The following is a 15,417-nucleotide window of genomic DNA, read 5'->3' on the forward strand; positions in this document are numbered from 1 at the left end:
GGCTTCCGATAATTAGTTGAAGGTTTGTGGACATTATTCACGATTATGTGGTTTTCAAAGGCAGTCAAAGCGTACGGTTTCCTTAAGATACCTGATCAAGTCCCACAATGCCACAGGTGACCCGGAGGACATAAAGATGAACCCTAAAGGCATTCCGCAAGAAGAATTTTTGCCTGAGGCCAAATCCGAGACACGCCAAAGCAGAGCGCGTCTCACGGCTTTCCCCGCTAAACCACGCTAATCCCAGTAAGAGAGAACAGCTTTGCTGCAGTTCTTTCAAAGCACAAGTGCTGCAGTAGGTGGAATATATCTTAACGCTGTATGGATCTCAAAACGATTGCAGCGCTGAGGCATTTAAACTGTACTTGTTCAAGTGACCACACCAACAGAAGTCCATCATAAGCACTTTATTAAAGTTTGCATAATTAACTTCTCATACTGTGAGTTACATACAGAATATATTTAAGTGTTCCTGCACTAAGGACTGTACAGAATGGACAGTATCAATCCCGTATTCACAATCAAACAAAAGGTGCAACTAACATGCAGTCCTGTACAAAAGAATTCCACTGGGCATTTAACTTACAGTTCCATCTGAAAAAGAATGTATATTTACAAAAGATATTTTATTGCTGCATTCAGTTGATATATTACCTTGCATAATATGCCAACAGAAAAAAAAACCTGGAAAACAAATGTTTACATCAATTTTGGGGGGGGGGGGGTGGGCAAAGGCTGTTTAAATTTGCAAAGATGAATTTAGGGGATATTAAGTTTCACTGCTATTATGTTTGGGGGGGGGGGACAAAAGAGCTTCAAAACTTCACAAAAAAAAAAAAGGAAAGGATCACACAAAGGAAAGGCTATGGTATAATGGCAATAAAGAAGGCATATGAAGACTACTGTTCTGCTGTAAATCAGAATAAATTTTAAACAAGACGTTCGTATTCAGAAGGAATACCATAGATCACACCACGGGGGTCCCAGTTCTCCCAACTCCAGACTTGTAAGTTGTTTCAGCAGTTTCCCCATCACAGCAGTTCTTTGGGAACAGTTAAGGAAGTTAACACCTTCCTGCAACCCTTAGAGAAGAAAAACAGCCTAATATGTGATATATGCACTGCAAATATCAGAACAGTAAGGCTTATTTACAACGATACGCCTGTCCTGCGTAAAGGAGATCACGCAAACCTTCGGAAAGCATCGTGTGCAAGTCTACAAAACATCCTCAGATTCCACCGTAAAGAAAAAGCAGAGCATAGAACGACCTCTCGAACCCAGCGTGTGGAAACCAGGTGAAGTAAAACAGTAACACGACAAAGAACGCGGTGTGGATAAGCTCTCCATCTTGCACGCCGCGATTCCCACGGCCCCGTCGCTCAGGATCCAAACCCGGGAAGCCCGTCCGCAGGGTCTGCGGGGGCGCGGCTTCAGTACGGGGGCGAGATGGGGGCTCGGTAATTGCAGCCCGGACCCTGGTACCGCTCGCGGGCGTGCTTCTCGCAGAACATGTCATCGCCCACCCAGAAGTGGCCGCGCATCTTGAGGTTGAGGCCGCACTCGGTGCAGGTGTAACACTCCGGGTGGCGGTAGTGGTCGTCTGTGATGCGCACGGACAGAGTGCTGTGGAGACAGGCACAGCTCACATGCACACTGAGCACCGGGAGACCTTGCACTTAGTTGTCCACCTTTGACCAAGGTATGAAACTAACAGTTTCGATAAAACATCTGGCTGAACACATGAGAACACAAATAAGCTCTCTCAGACACACACACCTGAAACCGCTTGTCCCACACAGGGTCGCGGGGAGCCGGAGCCTAACCCGGCAACGCGGGGCGCAAGGCTGGAGGAGGGGACACACCCAGGACGGGACAGCAGTCCATTGCAAGACACCCCAGCGGGACTCAAACCCCAGACCCACTGGAGAGCAGGACCCGGTCAAACCCACTGCGTCTTCGCAATCCCCACAATTATAAGCTACACTGGATAAATGTTTGTGCACCTGCACACACATGCATACAGTGCTGCTTGAAAGTCCTGAGGACTGCATGGATGATCTTCATTCTAGTATAAAGTATGGGGGGGAACCCACTTATGAAATGAATAAATGATTGATTTACACACCTCACTCGACTTACCTCCTTGGTTTCATCAACTCAACTTGGAGTTCTCTTATTTTCGCACCTGCACTACTTTTGCGTTTCTTCTAAAGCAACAAATGGAATTTACTTTCACACACCTGTCAGACAAGAAATACTACTTCATTTAATAATGCTTTAATGGCAAGACTAAGGGATAAAAGGACTTCACATACTTTCAAGCAGGACTGTACAAACGCGAGCGCACACACCTTCTCCGAAGGCCTCGGCATCATCGGAGCACACACCCAGATGCCTTCGAATGAAACTATTCTCTTAATGCAGAACACCAGGTACCCTTAAGGTAAAGCATCCCATAACATGAAATTCCAGTGCCTAATATGGTCCTTTAGACGTTTATTTGTCAGCTACTCAACGATGAGCAAAAATACTTCCTTAAAAAGGTGAGTGATGTGCAAGTGATGCGAAAGTAGCGCATGGCAACTTACACAATGCTGTTGCCACACTTCGCACAGGTGTGGAACTTCTGCACGCCAGCTACAGAAGGGGTGGGCTTGGCCGGGCTTGGCGACAGCTTCCCTGGGAAACGCAGAGCTGCCTCTGTGAGAAAAGACCGGATCACCTGTCAGCACAGCACAGCACTCCTTCCGGAAACCCGTTTATTGGACCTGCCTGAGACTCGCACCTATCCTTGCCGTACACGCCACTCTTATTCTTTAAAAGACCACCAATTAGACAAAAATTACCACCTTGTGTCAAGCCATTAAGCTCAATCTGTAGTGAATTATTCTGGCAAGCAGATGAGGGCGAGAGAACAGTAGGCGAAACATCCTAAAAATCACATGCAGTTATTGCGCTTGGCCTTTAAATGAGCATCCTGCTAATGCGAGCCCAGTCTGTCAAGTGCGCATTCAACAAAGGGTAAGCATCACTGCCAAAAAAGCAGACAGATGATGCGGTGGGATGTACAGTTCATATGCAGGTTCCCATTCTACTCATAAAATGGCCTGAGTTCGTAGTTCATAGGTGAGGTTTGGTGTAGGCCAGACCTGGGGTGCGTAAATCCGTGTTTGTGTGTGTACGCTCACCTTTCTCATCAGCCTCCAACACCTCCTGCAGCATACGAAAGGTGTTGGACTGACGGGGGGGTGTGCGGGATTCCTTGTTCTCCTGAATCATCTTATAGACCTCCGAATCGCGGTCGAATCGCTGCATGGCAAAGTCCGAGCTGGAGAACAAGAAGGACGGACAAGTCATGGAGCAACTCCAACTTCCTTCGCTTCGCAAACTGAAGGAATCAGGAATGCTGTGCCATTCCTAGAGGACACGACGTTTTATTAGACCCAGGCGCTTTATGGATTCTGTTTGGTTGTGTTAACCTGCTGTGGGAAAGAAAAAGAAGACTAGACAAGAGTGGTTTGGAAAGCGTCCCTTAACATAAATGAGAATTCAGGAGAAGTCAAACTCATAAGCCTTTACGTTTGCTGCTTGTGGCCATGAGTTTTGCGCTGGCAGAAAACAAGTCTACACCCCCGGCATAACCGCCACGCAGGGCCAGTCAAACGTGCTACTGCAAATAACATACGTCACTTTTGGCGTATGCATGCCCAACGACAATCGTGCGACTTGACCCCATGCTGCCAGTTTGAAGGGGTGGCAGAACCAGAACAGCCCGAGCCCTGAACTGGGACCCAAACGGCTCCTCTGCTACACTGTGGCTGTCACTGACTATATCGCCTGTAGTATTTTGTTTTTTTTTTTTTTTTAAATGCAGTTTGAGCGATTGATCTTCTGAACGTTTAGCTCGACCTAGACGGTCGATCTTGGGATAACCACAGTAACACGCTTCTCTCGTGCGATCGCGCCCATATGCTCTCAAAAGCTTCAATTTCCTAAAACAGCCCATTCTGAAAGTAGCTGTGGACAAAGATTATCAGCGACATAAAAGTTAACAACAATGCACCCAACCATTTCTCAGTCTTGGTTGAATTAACTCCCCCTATCCCTCAGAAATGCACATTCCCTCCCAGCATTTAGGAAGGGTGTCAAAAGTCGCCTCTTCCAGACCCGCTTCCCTTCCAAGCACCGGACACCTCCATAAGTCAATCCTTCACTCCCCGCTACGACAATAGTGGCCTTCGTTAAACAAGCTTCGGCAACCGCGGGCGGACGTACGTAAACCCACGGTATGTACGCCTGTTGCCGAAGCACCTCCGTTTACTCCGAGCTCTGCGTTGCTTTAGGAAAGCACCTGCGATTGTGGATTTTAATGGTTGCTTTGGTTGTGTGTATTATTGATAAAAGTTAAAAAATGCAGAGACGTAAACTGGAGGGAAATCTCTGCACTGCTGGGCTTATTCATCCACACATTCATTTTTTCCACAACCAGGTACTGTGTATGAGCTGTGCAGTATGGGAGGAAGACGAGGAAATCTGTACTTTTGCATTTGTCCATTCCACATGGGGGGGTGGGGGGGTGGAGACTGCGGTTACTCTTGCTGTAGGCATCCTTGCATGGAAAATTTACTGGGACGCAGCATTTCTGTGGTATGCGACAACTCCCCAGTGCCGTTTCACGGACGTTTCGTCCTCGGCGCGCGTCAGACATAGATAGCTATTCGCGAGGATTAAAAGCATTCCACTGGTGCGAGTCATTCAAATTGAGCCTCACCCCAATTACGCTGACTGACTAAGGTGGATCTCATTGCTTATCGTCACGTTTCTCTCCCTGAAACTCGGAGCAAAGGTTGTTCGAGAGCCGAGTAGCGATTCGGGAACTAGAAACTAAACACGCGCCGCGCTCCCTTCTCATCTTGCCCCCCCCCCCATTTCCACATGAACACAATCTCTAGCAATCGGGTTTGTTTACTTCTCGCTACGCAGAAGAACATGATTGGTAGAATCTTCCGGAAAACCCGTTTGTCCAGAACAAGCCTCTCGGTCTCCAGGTGCGGTCCGCCGCTCACCTGAAGCCGACCGGGCGAAACGTCTCGGCCCGGGAGGCCGCCAGCCAACAGGAATCACCCGGAGCGCGTACGGAACTGCAATATCACGCGGCATTTGCCAGCACCGCATAACTTTCACGGCGATGGTCACGGATACCCGCATTCCGAGTCTCCATTCATACGGGTTCTCGCCTTCAGATTTCAACCGGACAAAAATATCGGGGAAAAACGGAAAGGAAGCGTCCGACTTAAGGCCTGCCAGACGGCGGCCCTCGTCTTCACGCTCGCTGCGCTGGGCTACAGGAGCACGCCGAACGGAGCCGTCTGGGCTGTAGCCGAGGGGACCTTCACCAGCGGGGCGCATTCGCCTCTGGATCGGCGCAACCAGGGGGCCGGCGATAACTAACACGTGTGCGCTCGAGTCCCACGAGCAGCATTTGGAAGAGCTTTGCCTTCCTCCCCAACCCCTCCAAATGGGAGATGCCTGAAAGCAGAGATCACAAGAGACGCAATAAATCTCCGCAATGAAACCGATACGGGTTCCGCTCGCTGGGTCACGTGAAGGAAGAACACCGTTCAAATTAAAACCAGACCAAGGACGTACTTGCACGCCTACCTCTGGATAGGCGGTTCCACCCATCACCCCCAATTTCCTTTTATAATCGGTCACTCTTAGGGCTGTGAGCAGTCAACAATGGCTCAGACTCAAAGAAAAATGCATCAGGGCATAAGAACACGTGTGCCAAGCCCATCAGAACGCGTTTTTTTTTTTTTTTTTTTTTAAATATGTACAGCAAGAACAAACAAGAAAGTCATTTTCTAACTTAAGACCCTAAATTAAAACTAAACCCTTTCCAGGCGGCGCAACACATAATATCCTCAAGTTATGTTACATTTTGTGGTTTAAAGTACTAAGAATTAAGTGTAATTTTGGAAATATTTAATTAAATTGTAGGGTTTGTTGCTTTCAAATACAGATGGTCAAAAAGAGTGCAGAATAAATACTTTTACATGCAGCGAGATGGCTTTTCATACCTATTTGGCAGTTCGAAGCTATAATTATGATCTAGCAAAAACGCTCCTTTGAAAACGAGCATAAAACCGCAGGAGGCAGAAGAGCGAGTGCTGGATGACGTGACTGAATCGAAAAGGCTTCGCTATCACGTGGATCACATCCAAACGGCTGGATCCATACAGAAAATCAGAACTACGAGAAGCACGGCGGTGTGACCTTTGACAAACGGCTGTCGTGAGATCACAGAAACGACCTTTAGACCAACATTTGAAAGGTCTTACCTCGTTACCAGTGTCAGAACAAAGACAAATCCCAGTACAGCTATCCTTGAATTCCTGTGTCACCTGCCCTGGCAAACTTTCTAAATATGCATCCTCATGCAAACACATACTTTTGTGTGCTGCCTCACACCCACACCCCCACACACCCACACCCACAGAGCAGGGATGAGTTCGGCTGTAAGGCGTGTCCTTCAGCTGTTTCCCATTGGCTGGCAGAGAAAGGGGCGGGGCATGACAGATTGCACATTTCTGATTGGACAGGTGGGGTTAGGGGGCGTGCCGAAGGACTCTGTGTGCAGTGTCGGGAGGTTTGTCCAGGGCATGGGGGGCCAGGAGGGGTAGAGTACTGGAACAGTACATTTCTGCTCCGGACAAGAAGGGAGGCTGCACCCTTCAAGTGAGACATCAGCCCAGCGTAGAGAACCGGAGCGACACAAATTTACATTTATTCTTTTAGCGAACACTTTTCCCTAAAGCGACTTACAATGTTAAGGTTACAATTAATTTACCCATTTATACAGCTGGGTAAATTTACTGGAGCAATCTAGGGTGAGTACCTTGCCCAAAGGTACTACAGCTGGAGGTGGGGATCGAACCTGTGACCTTTAGATCCAAACACATTAGCTCTAACCACTACGCTACCAGCTGTCTGTTAAACCGCTTTACCCCCCCCACAAAACTTAGAATTATTTACCCGTTATTGTTTTAAGTACATTTGGCATTACTGAAATAATTCTTACCAATAAATATTAATTACCTATTAATCATTACTGAGACCATTTACCAGTACATTCCTTGGGGGGTTGGGTACTAAGTAGAATATGGGACATGAGCCTCTGACTTTTGGATCTAAATTTTCATCTAACTACTATGCAACCTGCTGCCCCAGCGTCTCTAACCATGCCTACGCCATCCTGGGGACGGACACACAGGAAAGGCTGACGGTGGCGACATTCGCTGGGGGGCATCATCTCCCACTTCACTTCTCCAGCAGCAGGAGCGGAATTGCAGAACCTGTTGGCCGCATTCCCATTGGCAGCCCTGCTTCCCGAGAGCCTGCTGGGAGCCAGAGTGGAGGCGGTAATGGAACTCACGTCTAAACTGCTCCCAGCCCCCCCCCCCGGGCCGGCGGGATTGTAACGCCACTGCTGGTCCTGACAGATCAGGCCAGGCTGGACTCTCCTCTCCAAGCAGAGACAAGGACAGCACTGTACTGAGATCGAGTGCAGGACCAGGGATGTGGGCAACTTACCTGCGCCTGGGGGACACGCAAGGCTCTCTGTCCACAGGGCTGTAGGGCACCTGCTGCCCTGGCGGCGTCGGGGTCCGGCTGGACCCGGAGTTGCTCCGGTAATCCGGCGAGAACTCCTGCCGAGAGAGGAACGGGAGAATCCGGGGGGGTCATCCTCTGACTCCTTAATCCATAACTCTGTTTTTACCATCAGGCACGACCTCCTGTTGAGTAAATCAGCAAGGGTCCAACGGGTCAAAGATCTCAGACTGACCGACTGTCAGAACCGTTTGCCATAGATAGATGGCTAATAACCAGCGAGTAGAAAAGCATGCCGCAGTGCTGCATTGCAACATCTTCCCAACGACGTGTAACACCTCTGGAAAAGCTGAGCGGCGTTTGTATCCTCTGCCTGCCAGCTTTTCATCCACGGGGACTTAAAACATGCTGGTGGTTTTAAAAGGGGAGAAAAAAAAAGTGGAATGGAGCGCACTTCCTGAAGGCGGGGGCGATCCAACTGGAAAGTGTGGCTAAAACCGAACTGGAACAGCAAGCGGGGGGGTGGGGGACTCCGTGGCCGAGCTAGGCGGCGCACACGGGGAGGAGGACGACGGCGAGCAGGGCGGATAAGGGAGACAAGGACACCGACACGGTACGACACCGTGGGTGCATCGGTGAGGATACACACACACCTCATGGGTTTGTCCTCACAACTACGACCCGCTGCTCACACGCTAGTCCCCGTTCCGCATTCATCGTCCACGTCCTTCATGCCACCCTCCCGCGAGACTCTTTGATGAAACAAGCCACACCTGTCCGTCCCTTCGGCTGCGACATCAAACCCCCAACAGAAACCGGCTCGGCCTCATCAGAATTGCGGTTGGAACTCTCGCTTGCTTTCGGAAACGTCACAGCGACAGCACGCCGCCGCCCGGGGCTCCGTGGGACCACGAAGGGGCTGCGGACGCTTCGGGCCTCGGTGGACAGAGACCGGGACAGTTGCACAAGAAAAGCACTTCCTCACTTTACGAGTATAAATGTCTACAAAGCTTCCTGTCAACGTTACGCAGTTGTGTCATGACTGTCAACCGCTATTAAGGTCGTTGCATTTCGGCCACATGGAGGCGCAGCAGTCGCACACATTGGGGGGGGATCTGGTGGTTCGACTGTAAAGCACCTCAAGGGGGGGGGAGAGAGAGAGAGAGAGAGAGAGAGAGAGAGAGAGAGAGAGAGAGAGAGAGAGAGAGAGAGCGCGAGACATCCTGTTTCCCTTCAGTGTACAAGACAAACAGTAAAATATAGACAAAACACCCAGCAGATTTAATAAGAATGTTACCTATACAGAGTTTTTGGCTCTTTGTAGTTAAGGCCATATGGAAATTTTCCACCCCTGGCCATTAACAAGAAAGCAGGGGAAGAATTCTCTCTCTCACACACACACAGAGCTTGAGGGTTCTTCTGAAAACAGTGCGAGTACCCACTATTGGGGGGGGGGGGGGGGTAAATAAATCACAAGACTAGGTGATTCAAATGACAGCCAATGATGTTGTGCTCAGCTTCTAGTGTATAAACTACTGTGTACAAAAGATTTCAGTAAGACATGGAGCCAGACTTCCAACCCAACAGCTGATCGTTAATATAGAACAGAAATAAATTTGGCTGTAGAATTTAAAAAAACACCCCACCTCGCATCACAAGTGCTCTCAAATTTGAGCGAGGAAGGGACAAGGGACCCGGGAAAGGCTAATAAGCACAGGAGCGGGTTGCCCTTTCCCTATAGCGCTGCACGCCGAGACCTCGCTGAACCCCCTCGAACCCTCTTAACACATCTGGCCCATGTCACATCCAGAGACTCCATCAGCCAGCCCCCCCTGCACAGAACCCCTTGTTATCCTTGTGCAGACAGCTAGAGATGCACTGGGACTCGGGACAAGGTGGCAGCAGCGTAAGCTTTGCATTTAAAATCGAGAACTTCTTGTTCCGTGGAGATGCGTCGGTTTCCCTTGGAACACGTGCGCTAATCACCGTGAGTGGCTGCTGTCCCCGGCCTTCTTCTCAACATTTCCATTCGGTTAAACCCCGAACTGCCGGCGACGATGTGCCCTTTGTCAACACGGCCTTCGCCGAGCTCTCCGCGATTCCCGAACGTCACGCGCCTCCCCTTTCGACACTGCTCTGATCAGCTGTTTACAGTTTAGGTTCCTCGAGCCTTTGATGCAAAGCGATGTTGGAAGCGTGCCGGAAATCAGTTCGCGGAGTAAATAAAAATCAAACCAATTCCTAACAAGCAGCGGGGGGGGGGGGGGGGGGGGGGGGGGGGAGAGAGAGAGAGAGAGAGAGAGAGAGAAGGTGCCCCCCCTCCACAGCTCAGCCTTAGGGTTTTGGCCGTGGCACGCAGCGCTGCGATAAAGCCGTGCGGCAGTTCCAGTGTTTTCCTTTTCTTTGTCTCTGAGCTCCTGGAGCACCGGCTCCCCCCACCCCCCCCCACCCCGCGCGCAAAGCCTCTGTTGCAACAATACCCTTTCTGCTTCTGCCCTAAGGGGCAGCGGGTCCGGTGACAAGGCCCACGGTCCGTCGGTGAGCCGAGCAGCCGGAGGAATGCGGCGGATGAGAGAACCATGAATCGGGCCATTTTTCCTGGTTCCTCTGGCTGGCGGAGAGGAAGCCCTGATTAGAGCCAAAGCAATCAGCAGCCCTGCGCTACCCCCCGGGTGTGTCCGCAAACTGCTTTGGATAGGGAGCTTTGAACGCGCTCGAAGACAGCAGCGTGTGCACCAGGCCACTGCCAAGGCAAAGTCCATTTCTCTCTCCCTCTCTCTCTCACACACACACACACACGCCGAGTACCCAGCATGGTTTTTCTGCACAGGACATCACGGGACAGGTGAAGAATGCGTATGCCCCGTTGTACGCACTTCTAAAAATCTTTAGACGCTTGTCAAATCATTTCTTTGAATGGATGTGGTCTCTATGTTATTCCTAATTTGAATGTCTGGCCTCTGCTTTTGACACAATAAGGGCGATAGAAAACAGGCAGCCCTGTAGATCACGCAAAGTCTGCTTTTCGTGCATGTTTGCATAATGGACACACACACACACGACCAGAGCGCAACCCATTTGATTACAGTATGCCATGTGAAATAAATATTAAATCAACAGTTCTTTAACATGCAGCACATGGGTTTTAAAAAAGGCAGGAACAGCAGGGTGTGGCTGTCATGTTCAGTTCAGTGCCCAAAGACTCCCTTGGAACACCTTGGACTGTGATGGAACTGCACAGAAGCTTTGACTTTCCAACTGTTTCTGCTGTCAGAGTAATGAAGCGGATGGGAACAACCTAAGTTTTGGACCCCTTCCCCACCGGGGCCATAGCAGGAGCTCACCGAAGGTAGTGGAAAGGTAAAAGTGCAGATTGTAAACTTGTCCGTCAGAACATCCACACTTTCTGGTGCCTTCGCAATGACCACAACCATCCTCCTCCTCCATTGGGGACTGGTTGTGCTCGTAGTTAGGAATGGGGGGGGGGGGGGGGGGGTTAGACATTATGATGTGGGACAGGAATCTACCAACACCAGGAACACGAACGCAGAGCCTCGAAATTCAGGGTGCGTTTTCAAACTGCAGGAGTAAAGCAAGCTGGTATTCGGGATGTGGCCGTTCCTAGCCGGCTCCAGCGAGCCAGCCAACGCACCACCATCACATCCCCATAGCTGGCCTCAATTATAGGGCACTGGGCAGCCAAGATACCCATTCAGTCATTTGGGGGTTATTTTTGGCAGGGCACGGGTCTGGCGATGCAGATATGAAAACTTGCCCCTCGAGACAACGGCATCTCTTAGTGGTTTCTGCCCCCAGTTCCAGTGACCCACTGCGGATGCTGATCCTTTACTAGATCGCATTAAGCTTAAGGCTGGATATGCGCCACACTTTCACAATACTTACGAATTGACAGATTTTATTGCTCTCATATCTTAAAAATAAGATACTGCACCTCGCCCTTTAAAACTTTGTTAAACTCAGTTTGATTAAATGTTAAATCTTTTCTATGCCAAAAGCAACCCCGGAAAAAGCATTTCTCCTCGACTAAGGCATCTGCAACCGTTTTCTTTCCTTAAAAGGACGCGTCGCTTACGATGCGCAAGAGAAGCGAGTCTAATTAGGAGGTGGGTTGGAATAAATGCAGCGCGCACGGTAAGCTCCACTGAGCCACATGCCTGCTGGGAGAGGCAGAAAAACCATACACCTGAAGTGACCAAGCTGACTTCTCACCAAACCGAAATCGCCCCATTTTCCTGTGCGATAGGATATGGGGACGGTGCTACCTGGACAGCCATAAGAGCCCTGGACAGGGGCCAGAAGTTCATGTTCTTTTGCAGCACGCAGCAGCACACGCCCCGCTCAGGTCGCCAGCGCTGAGCTTTCCAAATACTGGTTCTGAGCTACATTTTGTCTTCTGCCAGAGTGTCAGCCTTTAATCCTGCAAAGACAACAAGCAGATCATCCCACATCTTCCTGCGGGCACCGACAGCAGCGCCAGCCAAACACGACAAGTCGTACGGCCGGGCCAGCGGGCAAAATGACGAGCGGCCGAGGCCACCTCGTACAGATACTGCGTCTTACGGCAGGAGGTCCGTCCACCTTGACGCCGAGAGAGCCGAAGCGGACGGAACTTGGACCGGCCGTTTCGGCGAGAAAATGAGAAGAGCGGTGGAGAGCAGCAGCCAGGATGTGCCGCGGCCCCGCGCTATTCGCCCAGCCGTGCTTCCTAAGCACGGAGGGACACATTAAACCAACTAAACACTGATCTCATGCTACATTTAAACGTGCTGCATTCCCCCCGGTTTGTATAATGGAAACAAGAAAAAGGAGTTTTATTCCAGCACGTGAACGGTCTTCACTAATTGGTCAGTTTGGGCTTCATCGTGCATCTACGTGGTTGCGACATAAGCCAGCAAAGAGCTTGGGACTGAAGTTCTTTTCAGGATATGCAACTGGTTTTCTCACCGGCCCCAATCAGGGAAAACGGACGTATACCAGTCTTGGCTTTCAGCTCTCTGTGGCAATTATAGCCCTAGCTGGATAAGCAGTAATGCATGCAGTTTTTCTGCATGACCAATACAGAGGGAGCAGAGCTGCACACAATTTTGTTACCATGGAAATGGTCCATGTGATGCAGTAGGAACATCCACTCTTGTTCTTAGACATTTTAAAATGACAAGGGCTGAAAGACTCGAGAGGTCTTCAGTTAACGTTTAAGGTTACTTCCTTGACGGCTCGTTTTCTTGCACTCCAATTTTGACAGATTGCCACAGTAACCATCAATAAACCTCTAGACTGCCTTCCAGGGCCTCCTGAAAAACATGTCAGGGGTAATTCAGGTAGATTTTCATGAAATGTCTTATTGCCAAAAGAGACAAAATTAAACGTTACCTCGACAGAAATATTGACAAGAGTCTAGGCCAATTTCTCAAATGAAAAGTAATGATTTTTTTTGTGTCCTCGGGACAGAAAGGCCACATACCTTATAGAAGCAATAAGAATTGTGCTTTGGAGTACGGGGCTTGGAAGGGGATGCGGGGGGGACACAGCCTGGTTAGGGGGCCGCAGAGAACCCCGTTTTAAATCTGACGTGTCGGTGCGAGACGGGCCGACGCAGCCTGCTCCCAGCAAGCTCTCGGAGCAGCGGGAAAACAGGCCCCTCCTGTGCCGAGTCGGCCCGCTCAGAAGACGGCGTTTGCCGATGCTGCCAACCCAAACAGCGGTTCTGCTCACAGCAGCTCTGAAACAGCACAAGGGTCCCACACAGAGCTTCGCCATCTGTTTGCTTTGGGTAGTAGCACTGGAGGTGGAGCGGCTCAGGAGGGACTGCTCTTTCAGGTTGTTTTAGAGGATAGCTGTCATGTGTCCGCTCCTACATTCAATTTAAAAAGTTCAAGTGCACTTTATATTTTCTACTCTAACGCGCCAGCCCTACAGCTTCGTTTCATGGCAACGACCGCAGCTTCGCGCTCCAACTTGCCACAGCCCTAAACAGACTTTGGTTAAAGCTGCAGCCTACAGGAAGACTGCTGCCAGGGCGTCGAGTTGTTCACTGCAGGCCATCCCTCCACCCATCCAAGCTCCGCCTGCACTGCGGCAGGGGCTGGATGTTCCGGTCATTGAGAAGGCACCTCGGAACCCCTATGTGGCAGAAGACCCTAGTCTGGATATTTATACTTGCTGTGTGCCCAAACAGGATGAGGGAGCACGCGCGCCAAACCAGGCCTTAGGAAGCTCGAACAGAACTCAAACCATGCTTAGGAATGCTGGTCCCAACAGCGAGGAATTCTTGGTGAATGTGGGTTGGCTTTGGTACAGCTTTAGCCCAAATAGGGATGCACTGTTATACTTGCATCCCAATGTTAAAAACAAACCATCTTAGTTCCTGGAGGTGTTCAGCAGCCCAGCAAAGGCCCGATGACAGCTGGGCATCCCTGGGGGTCTCAGTATTTCCTGGGGAGCCATTCAGCCCAGAGACCAAGCCTATTCTCCAGGCTCCTCGTCTTGCCAACAGTGCTGCTGTTTTCAGTGCAAAGATGCAGTCAGATGAACTATCCAAATGCATTAGCCATCATATAAGACTGCAATTTAGAAAGAGTAAGCTATGGGGGTCTGGGTTTAGAGACTTCCAGGACCACCTAGTCTGTGTTATGGACTGGGTTAAATGAAAGTACATGTAATTTTTTTTTTTTTTTTTTTTAAAAAACATACACATTGCAAAACCTAGGGGAATGAAATGGAACTAACCCAAGAAGTTTTCCTAAAAGCCATTTCAAACTCACTGGACGAGAAGAAATGCAGATGCTGGGATATCATTTCCATGACCAGACACTTGGTGGCTGACAGCAGAGGAAACTACATTTTGCTTTCCATTTGGAAACATGATCCCACAGCCATTCTACTCATACAAGGTGAGGAGACAAGGCCTTGGACGTCTGCGCACAAATAGGTCTCACCAGTCCAGGGACAATGGTTAGCTCTGTGTACAGCCCGGGCGGGAGGCACGTCTTGAAGCGAGGTGGGGGGAGAGGCGCCTGAGAAAGCATGAGGGTCTCCTGCATCATCCCCCCCATCCCAACCATTGCACCCCACTGAAAGTCCCTGCCAACATCCCCATCACAACAGCAGGCCTTGTGAATGGAGAAAGCCAACACCAGCTTCCCAGAGTCCCTGCCATCAGAACCCCCATTGTACAGTGCGTTTTCTCAGGATATTCAACACCCCCGCCTCCTTCCCATATCCCCCACTAATGGCAGCATAAATGGGGACCCAGTCACGGATCCTGCTCTCCACACTGCGTGCCAGCAGACGGGAAAAACCCTTTTGGCACTTAAGAAGTGATGATCACCTGATATGGCAGCGAGCAGTCACCCCACCCTCCTTCGTAAGGACAGAGGACCTTGTCAGGAGAAGGTCTGCGTTCCCACCCACCGCCAAAGGACAACAAGGTGAGTGTGTGCACACAGGGCCTGCCTCTGCCCACCAAGAACGCTTATTTCACTCAACTCCCTCGTCTCCGTTAGCCCTGGGCTCTCTTCATCACTGCAAGCTCCACAACTCCTCAGCTAGCCTTGGTCCTGGCTGCAGACTTCCAGATGCTGCTCCATTAAATGAGCCATTTGTCAGCAGTGGCAATACCCTGTGCCAGACAAACTGAGCCCTGAAAACTTGGACTCTGTCAAACTTCAAATTATGGTGAGCATCGAGTCGAGCAGAGCCGAGCAGTCACGCTGCACATGAAGTCACCCAACAGGAGTAGAAATTGGACCAGATGGGAACAGCTTCCTGAAAACGCACGGCTCACCT

The 15,417-nt window shown here is 50.2% G+C and overlaps 1 protein-coding gene and 1 long non-coding RNA gene across 2 annotated transcripts in view; both read right to left on the reverse strand.

Moving 5' to 3' along the window:
* Window positions 1-721: 721 nt before the first annotated feature.
* pdlim2 (PDZ and LIM domain 2 (mystique)) overlaps window positions 722-15,417 on the reverse strand; it is a 33,005-nt gene continuing 18,309 nt past the window's right edge. The window contains exons 7-10 of the mRNA XM_018744109.2: window positions 7,594-7,709; window positions 3,189-3,328; window positions 2,589-2,700; window positions 722-1,623 (exon numbers count right to left, since the gene is read on the reverse strand). Of these exons, the coding sequence (XP_018599625.2) occupies window positions 1,431-1,623; window positions 2,589-2,700; window positions 3,189-3,328; window positions 7,594-7,709 (561 nt within the window). The 3' untranslated portion in view covers window positions 722-1,430. The remainder of the gene's footprint in view (window positions 1,624-2,588; window positions 2,701-3,188; window positions 3,329-7,593; window positions 7,710-15,417) is intronic.
* On the reverse strand, window positions 3,846-6,828 carry LOC108929523 (uncharacterized). The gene is made up of 2 exons (XR_003798035.1): window positions 6,342-6,828; window positions 3,846-5,529 (listed from the first exon to the last, which is right to left on the reverse strand). It is a non-coding gene; the product is annotated as an uncharacterized LOC108929523 (long non-coding RNA).

This window comes from Scleropages formosus, chromosome 12 (assembly GCF_900964775.1).
Source record: "Scleropages formosus chromosome 12, fSclFor1.1, whole genome shotgun sequence".
Lineage (NCBI taxonomy): Eukaryota > Metazoa > Chordata > Actinopteri > Osteoglossiformes > Osteoglossidae > Scleropages > Scleropages formosus.